Genomic DNA, 15,366 nt, shown 5'->3' with positions numbered 1-15,366 from the left:
AAACTTTGACAGTAACAGAGTTCCCTCATCAGGTGCAATCTGGAATAAATACTTCTTTTTCTAGAGCCTCCTTAGAGGCTCCAGCTCTCAGTTGGACTGAGTAGATCAATGGAGAAAGAAAGAATAAATGAAGTAAAATGAGGATTTTTGCGAACAGTGACATCTTTGATGGCTTTTTTGCATAGCAAGTTCTCCCATCAGGTACCAGCTGAAGATACAGTGCAGAGTTCAAATGACCACAAGTACTGCAACACCAGTGTGGTTAGCTGGGATTCAAGACAATTAGAGAAACAATTTGGAAAGAAAAGTAGTGGAAGGTACAAACTTAAGCCACCCTTAATCAAAATTTCAATTAACTTTTATTTGTGTGTGATGATCTCAAAATGACTTGAGAACCAGTCCTACTGTGTAGTTGTTAGATCACTGCCTTTCACCCAAAGCTGATTTGACTGCTTTTGGTGAAACTAAAGGTTTTGAGTTAAACTGCACATTAAAAAAATGTGCAGTTTAGTTAACTCATTCAGTCTGTTATACGTAAATTAAATACATACAGAAAGTGTCGGTTAAAACCAGCCAGTCTGGTGCTTCGCTTGTAACAAGAAATAGTTTCAAGACAAAGAGAAGATAGATGATATTGTAAACATTTTACTGTTGGGTTAAATCCTGACATGTAACTAATCTTCATTTCAATTTTGTGATCAGGAATGGTGACAAATCATGGTTGGTCATTTTGCTTGAATGAAGTACAGCATAACAAGTGAGCATGGATTAAATTCTCTTTTGGAGTGTAAGTCCTGTGGGAGAACTTATGCAATGGTACAACTTTATGCATATTACCAGTCCTTTTGAAATGGGATCACAGTCTTTTAAAGATGATCGTTAACAACTATATCCATTTCCCAAACACGGTAGCTTATTTAAACACATTAAGAAGTAACCTTGTTATTTGAAGGGACTTTCTCACACCTATTTGTCTAACTACTGAATTTGGTTTTGTTTTTTTTTTTAAATATTAATTTGTTCCCATTCCCAGAGGCTTTTGCTGTTGCTAGCATCAAAGTGACAGTTCATGAAGAAGCATAGATGCAGAATGCTTTTAGTTAGGTTAGGGCACTTCAGAAAAACAAGTATTTTCGTTCTGAGACCTTCCACATTGCAATAATACCATAATTACTGTATTAATAATAACTGTGTATTACTCGTGCCTGCTGAGAAGCAGAATGTGTTAGTTCTAGCACACTGCGATACAGCTTTATGGCTTTAGAGTGGACCTGCTCTGCCTCAAGCCATTGTAGAGCAATGGATTTGACGGCTTCTGTCCCTGAATGTGTACTGCAGCAGTGGGAGTGCTCAATATGAGCAAGTTTTTTACACGCTGACCCCATGCTTTTAACTTTATCAGTGAATCCAAAAAGGAATTCTGGAAATAAATGAAATGGAGATGAAAAAGTGCAATGACAAGAGTCTAATGAATGATGTAATGTGCTCGTCTCTTTCCGTCTCTAATTTTAGACTCTGTGAGTGCTTTGATACTTCCTAGAAAAATCTACATAAAGAAAATTGTGTTTTGACAGATCAGGTTCTTTCATTTCATCTGAGAAAACAAAAAAGATTAGAATAGGAAATCTCCTAAAGCTTAGCTTTAAACATTCTATCTGTTGCTTGTAGCCAACCTTTTATTAAGCCATATGTAACCTCACAAAACAAAGCTGATTATCCCATTGTTCCAGTGCATAAAGCAGTGGCTAGGAAAGAGGAGAAGCAGAAAGTCAGATTACGTGATACAGCAGATTGTATGAAAAGAATGCATTATCTATAAAAAGTTCTTTGGGAGAACGTTGGTATTTTCTTTAGATTATAGGTAAGGGTTGTACTATAAAAATTCTTCCTGGAAAAAATTACTAGTTTTGTTTAATCTATTGTTTCTTTATTTAAATTGGAAGTCAGAATTTATAGCCATGATGATATCTGTGGAGCTTATCCTTTAGTAGTTTCTATTATTAAGATAATTCCAGTCTCTCATCTGAAATCTTTAGTTGCTGCTAAAGAGGGGGGGAAAAGCAAAATGAAAATAACTTGTGAATACCCGCTATTGCCTATTTTCCCTTGCAGGAGTAAAAACATTTTGGATCAGTGGTAATGACAGAATTCTCTTTTCTGGGCTTCATACTTTGAATGAGTCTTATGAGAAGACTTCTTATGCCAAAGCAGAAACAGTCAATAAAAGTTACTTATCAATAGGAATTTCTAAGTTGTGTAACCGAAAGGGGCATGCAGTACTTACAGTGAACAACGGTCAGGTCCACTACTGTTCCCAAATGGTTTTCTGTTCTTTTCCATACAGGAAAGTGAGTCTCCTCTGAACAGTAACGTCACGGCATTTGCATTAAAGGCAAAAGTGATCTATCCCATCAACCAGAAATTTAGGGTAAGGTTTTAGATTCTACTTGTAAAAATTAATGACAATCATTCTGTGTCAGAGTAAATTGCAGAGTCAAGTACTGCCAATCTGCTTCATAGGGATCTTTGTTTATAGTCCATTGACTCAGGGCTTATTCTGTAAGGCATCAGCTGCTTTCAGCTCCCCCTGAAGCCTGCAGTGCTTTACATGGTGTCCGGTCAATTTTCACTGCAGTCAAGAGACTTTTTCTTCCCGTTAACATTAATGGAAGTTGGGTCTGTCCAAGGAGACATAAGAAAAAACCCACAAGGATCTGCCCTGCAGTAAGAAAGCATGCACTAAGCAGATAACCACCACAGAAGAATGCTTTTCCTGGCAATGCAGAAACCTGTCGGTATGATGAATCTTAATTTATGTGGAAACACTTTTGCTGTGTCTGTTGTTTAATTTTTCGCTTGAAAGCAAACACTGCAAATTGATGAGATGTTTATCTCCTTATTGTGTTGTATTAATTGACCTTGTAAATTTTCTTTGATTGTAGCCTTTGGCAGATGGCTCATCCAATCCATCTTTGCATGAGAATCCAAAGCAGGCGGCTCTGCCTAATCAGGTCATGGAGACATCTACGTCAGGCAGCCTGGGATCCCTTAGCCAGGGAGGCAAGGAGGACTGCAGTTCCTCCACAACAATACATTCCACAACAAGCGATGACAGATTTCAGGCTCGAGCCTTCCTCAAGGTGACCAGCTTCCCTGAAGTGCTAATGTGTGAGAGGTAAGCAGTAAGCCTGCCTTTGTGTTTGGTCATTTCCTAACGTGCCCCAGTGGTTTTCAGGACAATCACTAAAGGTCTGGTGTAAACCAGAGGCTGAGCTTGAACGCATACATTCACCACATAGAAAGAGTACTATCTGTTTATAACCCTAAAAAGTGCTTGAGGAGACTGAAGAAATGCATCATGTTGTATATTGAAAGTCGGTTTGGTTTTTATGCAATTCTGGGAATCAGAAGTTTGGCAAAAGCAGTCTTGTAAAAGGTACATCAGTGTTACAATAAAGAGATCCCTTTGGTTTGGCTTGTATACTCAGTTCACGCATGCAGTGGCGTGTTCAGCATTGGATGGAGTCCTCTGCACTGAACAACGTCAAGTCGCACGGCAGGTACCTTGAGAACAGCAAGGGGCATTTTAATGGGAACCACTCACGTCACATTGCGGGGAAAATGATCCTTTCTCAGAGACTCCAGTGATGAGCAGGCAGAGCTAATCAAAATGGATTATCAGCTCTGATTTTCTTTCAGCTACACAACAGTGAGGTGAATACATACATGTCTGTAGTCTCATTAGCAAGAATAAAGAAAATTGTGTTTGTGTCACTGTGGGGGCTGGGGAGGGTACTAGTAATGAAGAATATTTTCAGAATGCCCACTCTTATTATAGCTGTTTTAATTAAAAGCTTTGTTTTCCTTTTGTTGTAGTCACTCATGCTGATACTTACCTTGCTTTTTTCTAAAGGGAGCTGCAACTCCAACTTTGTTAAAGCACTATTTTGTTTTGCTTACTTTTATATAGAGGTATTTTATCTGGAAGAGAAGGCAATGTAGAAATGAAGTGACTTGACTGATGTTCTAGGAGCAATGCTTTTAGGAGAATTTAGTGATTAAATTAAACTGTTATATGGTGTTGCTCTTTTATGTGACCTTCTCTTAGATTGATATTAACACTTTTTATATCTTTGTTTTAGCTTTGATGTTAAGCTCTGCCTTTGCAGTCTTATTTTGAAAGATCTCATGCTTCTTGATACTGAACTCAGAAAAGAAAAGCATGTGGTAGGTACTCATGTTTCATTTATAGCTGTTTGTTTTGAACATCGTAGTTGAATATCAGTTTAGGAATAACAAACTATCAACTAGCTGGGAAGTAGTGTAGCAGAGTTGCATCTTTACAGTATTCTCTTTATTTTTTCTCTCTGTTCTGCATATATATGAACTTCACAAAGGAGTAGAATATAATGGAATATATTGGACTGTGAAATACAGGAAGTCAGACTGGATAATATAAAAAATTGGTTTAAAACTTTACTCCAGCACTTGAGGGTCATAAAAATAATAATAATAAAAATTAATAGATGAGTTTATGTTTTAAGTATAATGCTTGTGCATTGCAACTCCAAGGACTCCAAGTCCTTTGAATAAAATTGAAAATTCAGTTCAACTGAATCGATACCATTGTCATATGTACAATAGTCCGGATTTTGTATGACAGAGGAATTAAAGTACCCATTAAAACAATAGATACCTGACTATATCAAGTCACAGCATCCAAAGCTGACAAAGAAAAAAAAAAAAAAGAAAACAAACCAAAAATGGATATATACAATTGTTTGTGGTGACTATTTATGATCAAGTACAGCATCATTACCATTACTGAGTTTTAGCTCAATTAATATAAAGTTGGACATAAAGTATATAGCTTTCTCCTCCACTTCTTTCCCTACCTCTGTTTAAATGGATTGGTCATTTCTGAATCAATTTGTTAAATGCAGTGAGAATACTTCTGTTTTGGGATTTTCTGAACAAATTTCTACGCAATCCAACAGAGGAAGCATGAAAGTAAACCTGGAAAGCAGCTTCTCTTCTGATGGGATTTATTCCCATCTAAGTAGATGAGGAAGGGAACTTGAGATCAGATTCCAGAACGAAATTTAGCTTTGACTAGAGAAGGTTGAACTTGATCTCAAAGTTAATCATCCATTTGTAAATGCAGATAAGTTAACAACATGGTGATGTAATCACAGAAACACTGAGAAAATGAGCATTTAACCTACTCTGTGGCCCACCAGAAATTGCCACAAAAGGCAGATGACTTTGACCTTTAGCTGAAGCTCTGAATAGCTGTGTGTTTTCACTAGCAGGGAAAACAAATCAGTTTAGAGAATACTTTTTTCCTTTTCCACTCTGCTTTCTCTGATCTCAGAGTCAGTCTTTTGTAGCGTCAGGTCTAGGAAGAAGGAACATATACTCATCCTTCAGTGTTTTCCTGAATTATTTTTTCCCCCTTTTTACAGTATGTGGTATCTTGGTGTTGTGTGTTCAAAACTTGCTAAACTCCTATCCAAAACATTGGCAAGTGAGATCTAGAACAGGACTGCTTTACCATTTTCTCTTCTACTCAACTCTAATCAACTCCTCAACATACTTTCCAGATTTTGCTCAGATTAAATGTTCACTTCAATAACTGTTTGTATATGTAAATATGGTGGTGTTTATGTTTTTACATATTTAAAGTGGGCAAGTTCTGCATCATCTGTTTTCAAGTACATGACTAACAGGCAGGTGGCTGTTGAGTTTCACATATTTTTGTCTTCATGTTGGAAAATGCTGCAGCAGTTAGTAATAAAGTGAATTGCCTTCACACTGACACTCTAATCGAGGCAAGAGGAGAAGAGATTAAGCAAAATTTATCCCGGTGTACAAAAACATCTTTTTGATGACACTAGTATTACAATCTTTAAAAAAAAAAAAAGAAAAGAAAGCACACAACTGGAAAATAGGTATATTTTTTGTAAGAGAAGGTACCTAGAACTTAAGAAGGTTGCTTTTGTATTGTATATAAAAATGTTTGATACTTCATTTGGCCAACTGCAGTTGAAATCATAGTAATGAATCTTTCAGTTTAGGGATTCATTAAACTTTAGAAAAATGGGCTTTCCATTTTTAACTGATCTGCATTTTCTCCGTTAAAGGGCTGTTTCAAATGTGTCACTCTGCTTACAAGGATATATGAGATTATATCCTTGTCCTTGTTAGAACATAACACCATCTTCTAGTATCTTACTGAAACCAAAGCCAAAGAATTTTTCACAATGGAAGTACTGCAGAGTTGCTGATGATGTTTCTGTTATTTTGCTTATGATTCACTATAGTCTCACTGTTTGATTTAAATCAACAAAAGTTGTCACAAAGATGTCCTTACAATGTTGAACAAGCACTTACCCTGGGTTTTGTTTCCTTCCTTTTAAATAGATGTTTATTCAGGTTCTCAAAATATACCTTACAGACTTTTATCATAAAAAGAAGATTACCGATGATTTGTTCAAGAAGATCCTTTTAATTCAGGAAAATGTAAGTGTTTTTGTTGATTAATATTTAAGACCACAGAAAATAAGAGTTCATCCCACCAGTTGGTGCAAGCTGCCACAGCAGGCTATGTCACCTACTCCTTTTAAACAGCAGTGTCATTTGTAATCTAATTCAGAAGAAATGCAAAGAAACCCCCTTGTTAGTTGATTTTCTCCATTATCTTGTATGCATTTCCTCCTTGTTGTTGTATGAGGTGATCAGGACAGTGATGTGTCTAGTCTGTTAAGAATAAAAGTATTTTGTAGTTGAATCCATTCAAGCAAACAGAACGTGGTGAACCTTACTCACTCAGATTTAAAAATTTCTAATTATCAGGTCTTTGTCTGGTCCCATGTATCATTACTGATATTAAAATAGCAGGAAATAAAGTACCAGAAGGATAGTCAAGGCTTTTTTTTATCAAGGGGAAATATACTTATTTCCCTCTTTATCCTTCTTTCTTCCATATACTTGTGTCAAAATCCATTTTCCACTTCTGAACTAGATGACATACACTGACAGTTAATATGCATTCCAGGTGAGTCACAATGCTATTTTTAAGATTATTAGAAGGAAAAAAAAAAGCTTCACAAAACTGAACAAAATAGGACTGCTACTGGTTGCACTTTCCATTTTCCAGATTAAAGTCATAGAAAAGTCTGGGTTGAGAGCCATCTCTGGAGATCGTCTGGTCCAACCTTCTGTAGGAAGGAGGAAATAACATAAGACTATCCAGTGCCCTGCCAAGCCAAGTCTTGAATTTCTGCACTGAAGGAGACTCCCCCATTTCTCTGGGCAGCCTAGTGTAGTATTTAATTCTTCTCACAGTGATGATTTTTTTTTTTTCTTACATACAGATGGAATTTCATATATAGGCATTAAAGTCTCTTGGCTTGCAAGCTCTAGTTGTTGAGATTTATTTTGTTTGTGCAGTCTCACAATCTGTGAATGAATATCAGGAATCTCTGTAGTTGTACCTGATAATTTGTTTCAGAATGGATTTTACCTTAAAACTGCCTTAAATCCTCAGGTTTAATATTAAAGTCGATTGTATTTTCTAAATGCAAAGTGAGATTTGGTGTGTAAATCTCTTTTTCTGACGGACTTCTGGTAATGACTTCAAATTATAAGCCCAGAGGTAATACAGGTTAGGCGTGTTTCCCAATATAGCCTAACCCTCAACAAGGCTTGACAGCATTGGTGTCTTCATGCGCCTAGCTGAGCTGCTGCAAGACAAAGACTAAATCTTGTTTATTAGATGCAGTAATTGCTGGAGTAGGCCAGTTGTTTAAGTGTCAGTATGGGATTCCTAAATCCTATATTTTGGAGAGAAAGGTCTTGGAAACATGACAGCCTTTGGGTTGGGATATCACATAAGGGATGAGGCTGATTATGGATACCATGTAAAAGAGGCATTGGTAATAAGCAAAACCATTAGCACTGCAAACTACTGTACGTAATACAGCATTGGCAAGACTGAGGATTATATGATTTATCACAAACAGTGTTTTCCTCTTTTAATTCTGCATTGTAAGAAAAAATCAGGGGATTTTGATGAAATTGTTTGTGAAGCTTGTCAAAATCTGGTTACATTTCTTTAAGACACAGGGTATCAAGTTAATGCATTGACACCCAAAACTGTGTGATATTAAAAGTAAATACTTGTTATGTAAGGCATGCTTCAGCAACTGAAGCATCATCCATTTCAGTACCAAGCTACTAAGTAAAGGCAGAAGACGTATTTGTCAGTATCATTAGCTTTCAGAAAAAAACATCCTGGTTTCAAAGAACTGGAAAAAATTTAAAACCCCATATAACCATGGAGCCTGTAATTTGTCCCTTATGAGCATTACAGGTGTATTCATCTGGGTGTGCTAGCGCTCTGCAGGAAATACTGTCTGATTATCATATCTGGATACTCTCTGTGTTTTCAAACACAATGTATACACTCATAGCTGTCATTTAAGATGCACGTGCATTAAAATAAAAATATTAGTGGATAGATTCAAAGGATTATTAGTATGAAAGCTCATGGAGCACCGTTTACTAAAACTTGAATTTAGTGGAGATGGACAACAGTCTTGATTGTACTGACATACTAGCGGAAATGTTTGTATTTGTAGTGAGTGTAGTTCAGAGCTGCCATATGTACCTTCAGTTCTTCGCTTGCTGCAGGAGGTGCATTACCCAGAGACAGAACTTTCTGAACACTCTTGTTCAGCTTCCTTAGCCACGAGCCACAACTGACATACAAATTCACTCCCGAATTTAGAAATTCTGTCTGTTTTTCTCTTTAACAAATCACTTGCTTTTTTTTCCAGGATTTTGAAGAATTACAGAAACAACTTGACTCTAGACTCCGGAATACTGAGATGTCAGGAGCCCATAATTCCGAGTACCAGACTCTAGAAGACTTAGAAAGGAAAGAAAGAGAATATTCGGAGCACATAATAGATAATGTAACTTGCTAATTTTTCTCTCCTAAATTTTTATTTTAATGTTATTCTTTTGACGGGGAATGCTTTTTTTATCTTTAAGTCTTGTGTCGACTAGTCCACAGTTCGTACTTCAGATGTGCGTGAGTCCTGAAAACATTTTTACATTGCTCCAGCAAAGTATTTCCAGCTCCCTTTGGGAGCCAGTATGTTTTTTATACAAACACAGTTTTATTGCACTGGGTTCAGAGCCAAGAAATGTCCATTGCTTGTCGGATGGTAAGATTTATTTCAAGCCTAGGTATAGTCTGACTTTTAGGAATATTATCCTAGCACCTTGTTTTTGTCAGTCCTCCATAACTAAGAGAGTAGTAAGAGACTATAAAACATTTTAAAGCTGAAATAATTACTAAGAAAATAATCACCTTTTAGCATGCTTTGCACGTTTACTTTAGCAAAACATTTTGCCTTAGCAGCTCTGCACATTATAATACATTAACATGGTTTTTCTGTAAAAAAAAAGTGGTTTGATAGCAGCATTTGATTCTCAAAGTGAAGTTTGGGTTGTTTTTTTTTCCTCTCTACGGTAGTGTCACTGTGTCTTGGAGGCTAGAAAACAGGAGGTTAAGAATATTCTGCTTATTATTTTCCAGTAACTGGGTAATCTAGAAGATAGTCTTCTTCCTAGTGTTGTTTTTGAGGTTTGAGCAAATTCACTGCTGATGAAAATGAGAGACTGACTAGTCAGACTGATGGCTCTGTGAGCTGCCTGCACTGATTGATTGTGGCACTTCAGCCCTGAACTAAACAGCCCATGGTCTCAGCCTTGGGCCTTTTTCATACAGGAGTTAACATTTTTTAATGTCTGATGGTTAAGTGCTTCACTGGGCTTTTTCTCAGCTTTCTTGTGATTCTCTGTGCCTTTCACTTTATAGTGGAAGTCCCAGTAACAATGGTACAGCTGTGTCAGGTTTCTTTTGCAATTTAACTTTCCTCTTTGAAAAACTGATTGTTTAAAGTTCTTCAGAGTTAGTCACGTAAAAACTCCCTGGCAGCCTCTTTGAGCAACATGAGGCAGTTATTCACCAGCGGCAGTCATCCTTCAGTGAGTCTGTCACTCTTATGCCAGCAGATGCTTTTCATCATATTGAAAATTATTTCCCTGTACACAGATTCATATAGGTCGGGACCTTGAACTAATCTACTCTTCCCTCAGTAATATAAAGAGTTTTTTTGCCATACTCACAGATGCCATAGTCACAGTTTTTTGCAAAACTCACAGATACTTAATACAAATCTTGGCGATAGATACAATTTCTTATCTTTATGTGTACTAGTAATCCCATTGAAAACCACAGAATTCACAGATGTGCACAGTCCTAAGTGTTTGTGGGATCGGACCCTAAAACTAGAGATTATCCATATGATAATATATCTGAATGGCACAAACACCGTGCTGATGCTGCATAAAATGCTTAATTCCAGCGCAGTTAATAAAGTGCTTATGTAGCATGTTCCTGTGAAAGGCTTTAATGGTGAAAAACAGTGACGATTTTCAGTTTTCCTTTTTGTGGTGGGTTGACCCTGGCTGGGGGCCAGGTGCCCACCAGAGCCGCTCTATTACTCCCCTTGTTCACTAGACGGGAGAAAAAGTACAACGAAACGCTTGTGGGTCGAGATAAGGACGGGGAGAGATCACTCACTAATTATTGTCATGAGCAAAACAGACTGAACTTTGAGAGGAAATTCATCTGATTTATTACTAAGCCAAACAGAGTAGAGGAATGAGAAATAAAATCAAATCTTAAAACACCTCCCCCCACCCCTCCCATCTTCCCAGGCTCAACTTCACTCCTGGCTTCAACCTCCACCCCCCTCAGCAGCACAGGGGGACGGGGAATGGGGGTTACGGTCAGTTCATCTCACGGTGTTTCTGCTGCTCCTTCGTCCTCAGGGGGAGGACTCCTCTCATCGTTCCCCTGCTCCAGCATGGAGTCCCTCTCATGGGAGACAGTCCTTCACAAACTGCTCCAGCGTGGTCTCTTCCATGGGGTGCAGACCTTCAGGAGCAAACTGCTCCAGCGTGGGTCCCCCACAGGGGTCACAAGTCCTGCCAGCAAACCTGCTCTGGTGTGGGCTCCTCTCTTCACGGGGCCACAGGTCCTGACAGGAGCTTGCTGCAGCGTGGGATTCCCACAGGCCACAGCCTCCTTCACGTGCCTCCACCTGCTCCGGCATGGGGTCCTCCACGGGCTGCAGGTGGAATCTCTACACCCCCTCATCCTTCCTCCATGGGCTGCAGGGGGACAGCCTGCTTCACCATGGCCTTCACCACGGGCTGCAGGGGGATCTCTGCTCCGGCGCCTGGAGCACCTCCTGCCCCTCCTTCTGCACTGACCTTGGTGTCTGCAGGGTTTCTTACATCTTCTCACTCCTCTCTCCGGCTGTAAAAGCTCTCTCTAACTGTTTTTTTTTTTTCTTCTTAAATATGTTATCACAGAGGCACTGATTGGCTTGGCCTTGGCCAGCAGCGGGTCCGTCTTGGAGCCGGCTGGCATTGGCTCTATCAGACACTGGGGAAGCTTCTAGCAGCTTCTTGCAGAAGCCACCCCTGTAGCCCCCCCCCGCCACTACCAAAACCTTGCCATGCAAACCCAACACACTTTTTTAGCAGAACTCTTGTTTGACTGGAATGCCTGCTCCTACACCTAAAGCTGCGGTTTGTTATCTTTTTCAGTTTTCCCATTAACACTAACAACATGATAGGGCTTTATAGATGCAATATATGGAGAACTAACAACAAATTCTTAGTGAGTTATACAGAATGACTACATTTAAAAAGGTCAGGGTTGACCTACTGGTTATATGCCACCAACATGTGTGTCTTCATATAGCAAATAGGCTCCTTAGCTTTGCAAAGTGTTCGCTATAACTGATACTGAAAGCTGTCTGTAGTCTCAGTGACTTGTATCTCTGTAGACTCATATGCCTCTCACTGTAATGGAATACTAGATGATTAATGAGGGAACATGGATTGGTTTTTGATTCATATTCCACAGGTGGAAGCTTTCTGGAAGCAGACTGACAAAGCCCAGCAGGCTTTTTTGGACCAATCAAAATGCTCAAGCGCCAAAGCAGCAAAGATAACAATGGATCTGACCGAGAAGATGATTGCAGTAGAAAGCTTGTTAAGTGAATCTCAAGATTTGCAGGCAATGGTAAAGTACAAAAAGAAAGAAAAGTTGAGAGAGATTTAGTCAATCTGAACACAAAGCATGATACAAGTGTACAGGAATGATGTAGGCTGCTTACCACTGGTTGTCTCTTTCAGCTTTGTTGCAAAGAGTTCAACTTCTGTTGCAGTTTATGAAGACTTACAGGAGGGTGAACTCTCTGCACTTGAGATCTAATTCTGAAAATACCATTTAGGCAGTCATGTTAGGAAAAACATGATATTATTAATGCAGCCAGTGAGCCAGGAGCAAGAGCACCAGATCTAATGATGAAGGAAAATCATTACCCTGACTGTTAGGACATTTCTTTTTCTTCAAAGTATTTATTCCACTTTGACTGAGAAATCCTAATTTAAATTTGAGGGTGATTCTGTGTGTCCAATGACTTTAACTGGAATTGAAAACCCTTAATATCTCTTAGTGATATGGTCTTAAGAGAGGAAAAATGTGTTTATAAATGCATCAGCACTGTGTTTTATGTTGTGTTAAATCTAATGGGTCATTTATTTCCTTTGCAGAGGGCATACTGAAAGAATTACTTGGAATGTATAGATTAACAGTACAATCAGAATCTGGCCTGCTGCATTATTAATAATTTGAAGAATAAATGGATAGCTAGCTTTACTTGGCTTACTAATAAACAGATACAGTAATTATTAGCTTGTTAGTTTTGCATTGGAGCAGCTAAGTAAACTGGGCTGGCCAGGTATGAAAACAGTCTTTGCAGCTGATCACACTTGACCCATACCAGGCTACCGTACAGTAAATTCCTTCAGATGGGCAGACTTCAGATGAGATGTCTGGATACAGATACAGGACATATTCCTACCTGAAGTCACTACTGTGATGCTTGCATCTCATTGCAAAGGTCATTGTCTGTGTGTCTCTACTGACTGTAGTAGTTGTCAGTAATACTCTTTCCAACCTTGCAGCATTGTCTAAAGCAGTTGCAGTTTCACCCAGGAAATCTTGCTCCCTGCTGTAACCCTGGGCTTCTTCTCTAACAGTGCAATGAAAGCTGCTTGGCCATAGGCAATTATACTAATTCTTAGTTTAATTATTGAACTCCAGCTGACCATGTACTTGAAGGAATCCCAGCAGTATCAAAATCAGATACGTGTCCCCATTTCAAAATGAAGGCCCATACTGGTGAGTTCTATAGTATCTTTAAAAGTGGTCCAGGACTTCCATGTTGCCCTTCTGTCCATCTTTCCTGTTGAGTATTTAAGTTTGTTCTGCAAGCTTGTTGTTGTCTTTTCTTGCCTCAGTGTCTTCCTGACAGCTGCAAATAATGAAAAACACCAGTAGTTTTAGATTAGCTCTTGCAACTGAACATGTGATAAACCCACTGCTCTCCTACACCGGTCAAGGTTTTCAGAAGTATTTAAGTACATGAAGATTGTTATTCATATGGTCTTGAGAAACCTCCTTGGTTTTCTGCACAGTTTGGGAATGAATAATTCAATGAAAAGACAAATACAACCAAAGACCCATTCTTGGCTTCTAAACAGGACTTTTTAATCTTTGTTTTAGGACATTCAGGAAAGGTTATTCCACTGGGAGTTTATGGTGAAAATGATTGATTCACTGAAGTCCTATATACCAGAAGAGTGCAAGTGTAGATTAAATACTGTATCAAATATTCTGGACCATTTAACTGTAAAGAATAATCTCTCAGTCCGACAAAAGGAAGAACTTCTAACTGATCTGCACAGAGCCTTCTGGGAACAGCTGGCACATTTCAGCAATGGTGAGTACTTAGACTGGAGCTCATGACTTAACAAATATGGGTGTGAATTCTCATTATTGTATTAAATAGTAAAAAAATTAGAGCTTTGGCCTTATACCCCTCTGTTTTAAAAAGATATTGATGGATCGGCCAGGAACACTATTACTGTGAAGCGTGGATGCTTAGAGTAGAAACTTTGGCTTCAAGCCTTCTAGGTCTTGTGTCAGGCATTACTATGAATTTACTCTACAGTTAACATAATCTATACCTTCATTAATTTGAAGATTGAAGAAGAGTCACATTTGTTACAAGTATTTGTGAGATTTCTCCATTTACGGTTCACATACTCGACATTTTCGGTGATACTGACTAATGTTAGAGACAGAATATCTGTGGATGTGCAGAATACTGTCTTATGATCTCCTGCTAGCATGTGGAGCCAGAAGATACACAGAACATAGTTGTGCTATCACTCTTGTGAAAAAATAATTTTAAGGCTTATGATCTTCAGATAAACCTGTCCTTTATTATAAAATAAAAATACTGCTAAAATACTTTAAAAATGAAGTCGTCTTCCTCTTACAGCCCTTCACATTGCCTATCTGTAAAGTACGCAATTATAAGAAAGTCTAAGCTGACTGACCCACTAATTTAAGGTTCTCCCTGTGTCACTTTGCATGTTACCTGATGCCCAACATGTTGAGAAACATACCCCCAGCTTCCCTGATAGGTGCTGTACAGGCTCAGTGCTCCCCATCAGCACTCATGGAACATTATAGGACACCTTCAGCCAAAAGGAAAACAGTGAGAAGTATTTTACTCTCACACATTTTCTAGAAATATTTCTGCTACATGTGGGCATATTTAAAGAAAATTGTCCTAGCAAAATGGCATCAGGATTAGAGTTCAGTGAACTGAATAGTCAGAATGAATGTAGTCTTGTTGCAGTGTATTCTTGCTGCAGGGCTGCTCATTCACATTCAGGCTTCGTGTTGATAAATTGTCCCATATCTCATGGTCAGCAATTCACAGAATCACAGAATGGTGGAGATTGGAAGGGACCTCTGGAGGTCATCTAGTCTAGCCCTCCTGCTCCAGCAGGGTCAGTCACAGCTGGTTGTACAGGACCATATCCGGATGGTTTTTGAACATCTCCAAGGATGGAGACTCTACAACCTCCCTGGGCAACCTGTGCAAGTGCTCAGTCAGCCTCACAGTAAAAAAGTGTTTCCTGATGTTCACAGGGAACATCCCATGTTTCAATCTGTGCCCACTGCCTCTGGTCCTGTCACTGGGCACCACAGAAAAGAGCCTGGCTCCATCCTCTTTGTACCCTCCTTCCAGGTATTTATATACATTGATAAGATCCCCCTGAGCCTTCTCTTCTCCAGGCTGAACAGCCCCAGCTCTCTCAGCCTTTCCTCACAGGGACAGATGCTCCAGTCCCTTC

The 15,366-nt window shown here is 38.9% G+C and overlaps 1 protein-coding gene across 4 annotated transcripts in view; it reads left to right on the top strand.

The window, feature by feature from the left end:
- EVC (EvC ciliary complex subunit 1) overlaps positions 1 to 15,366 on the top strand; it is a 57,122-nt gene that overhangs the window by 3,873 nt on the left and 37,883 nt on the right. For all 4 annotated transcript variants that reach the window (XM_054823745.1, XM_054823744.1, XM_054823743.1 and 1 more), the window contains exons 3-9: positions 2,345 to 2,428; positions 2,943 to 3,175; positions 4,143 to 4,227; positions 6,424 to 6,522; positions 8,841 to 8,978; positions 12,014 to 12,172; positions 13,721 to 13,937. In XM_054823745.1, coding sequence (XP_054679720.1) covers positions 2,345 to 2,428; positions 2,943 to 3,175; positions 4,143 to 4,227; positions 6,424 to 6,522; positions 8,841 to 8,978; positions 12,014 to 12,172; positions 13,721 to 13,937 — 1,015 coding nt within the window. The remainder of the gene's footprint in view (positions 1 to 2,344; positions 2,429 to 2,942; positions 3,176 to 4,142; positions 4,228 to 6,423; positions 6,523 to 8,840; positions 8,979 to 12,013; positions 12,173 to 13,720; positions 13,938 to 15,366) is intronic.

The sequence above is a fragment of the Grus americana genome, chromosome 4 (genome assembly GCF_028858705.1).
Source record: "Grus americana isolate bGruAme1 chromosome 4, bGruAme1.mat, whole genome shotgun sequence".
Lineage (NCBI taxonomy): Eukaryota > Metazoa > Chordata > Aves > Gruiformes > Gruidae > Grus > Grus americana.
Note: the sequence above shows the minus strand (reverse complement) of the source record. Positions and strands in the feature narration are given on the sequence as shown.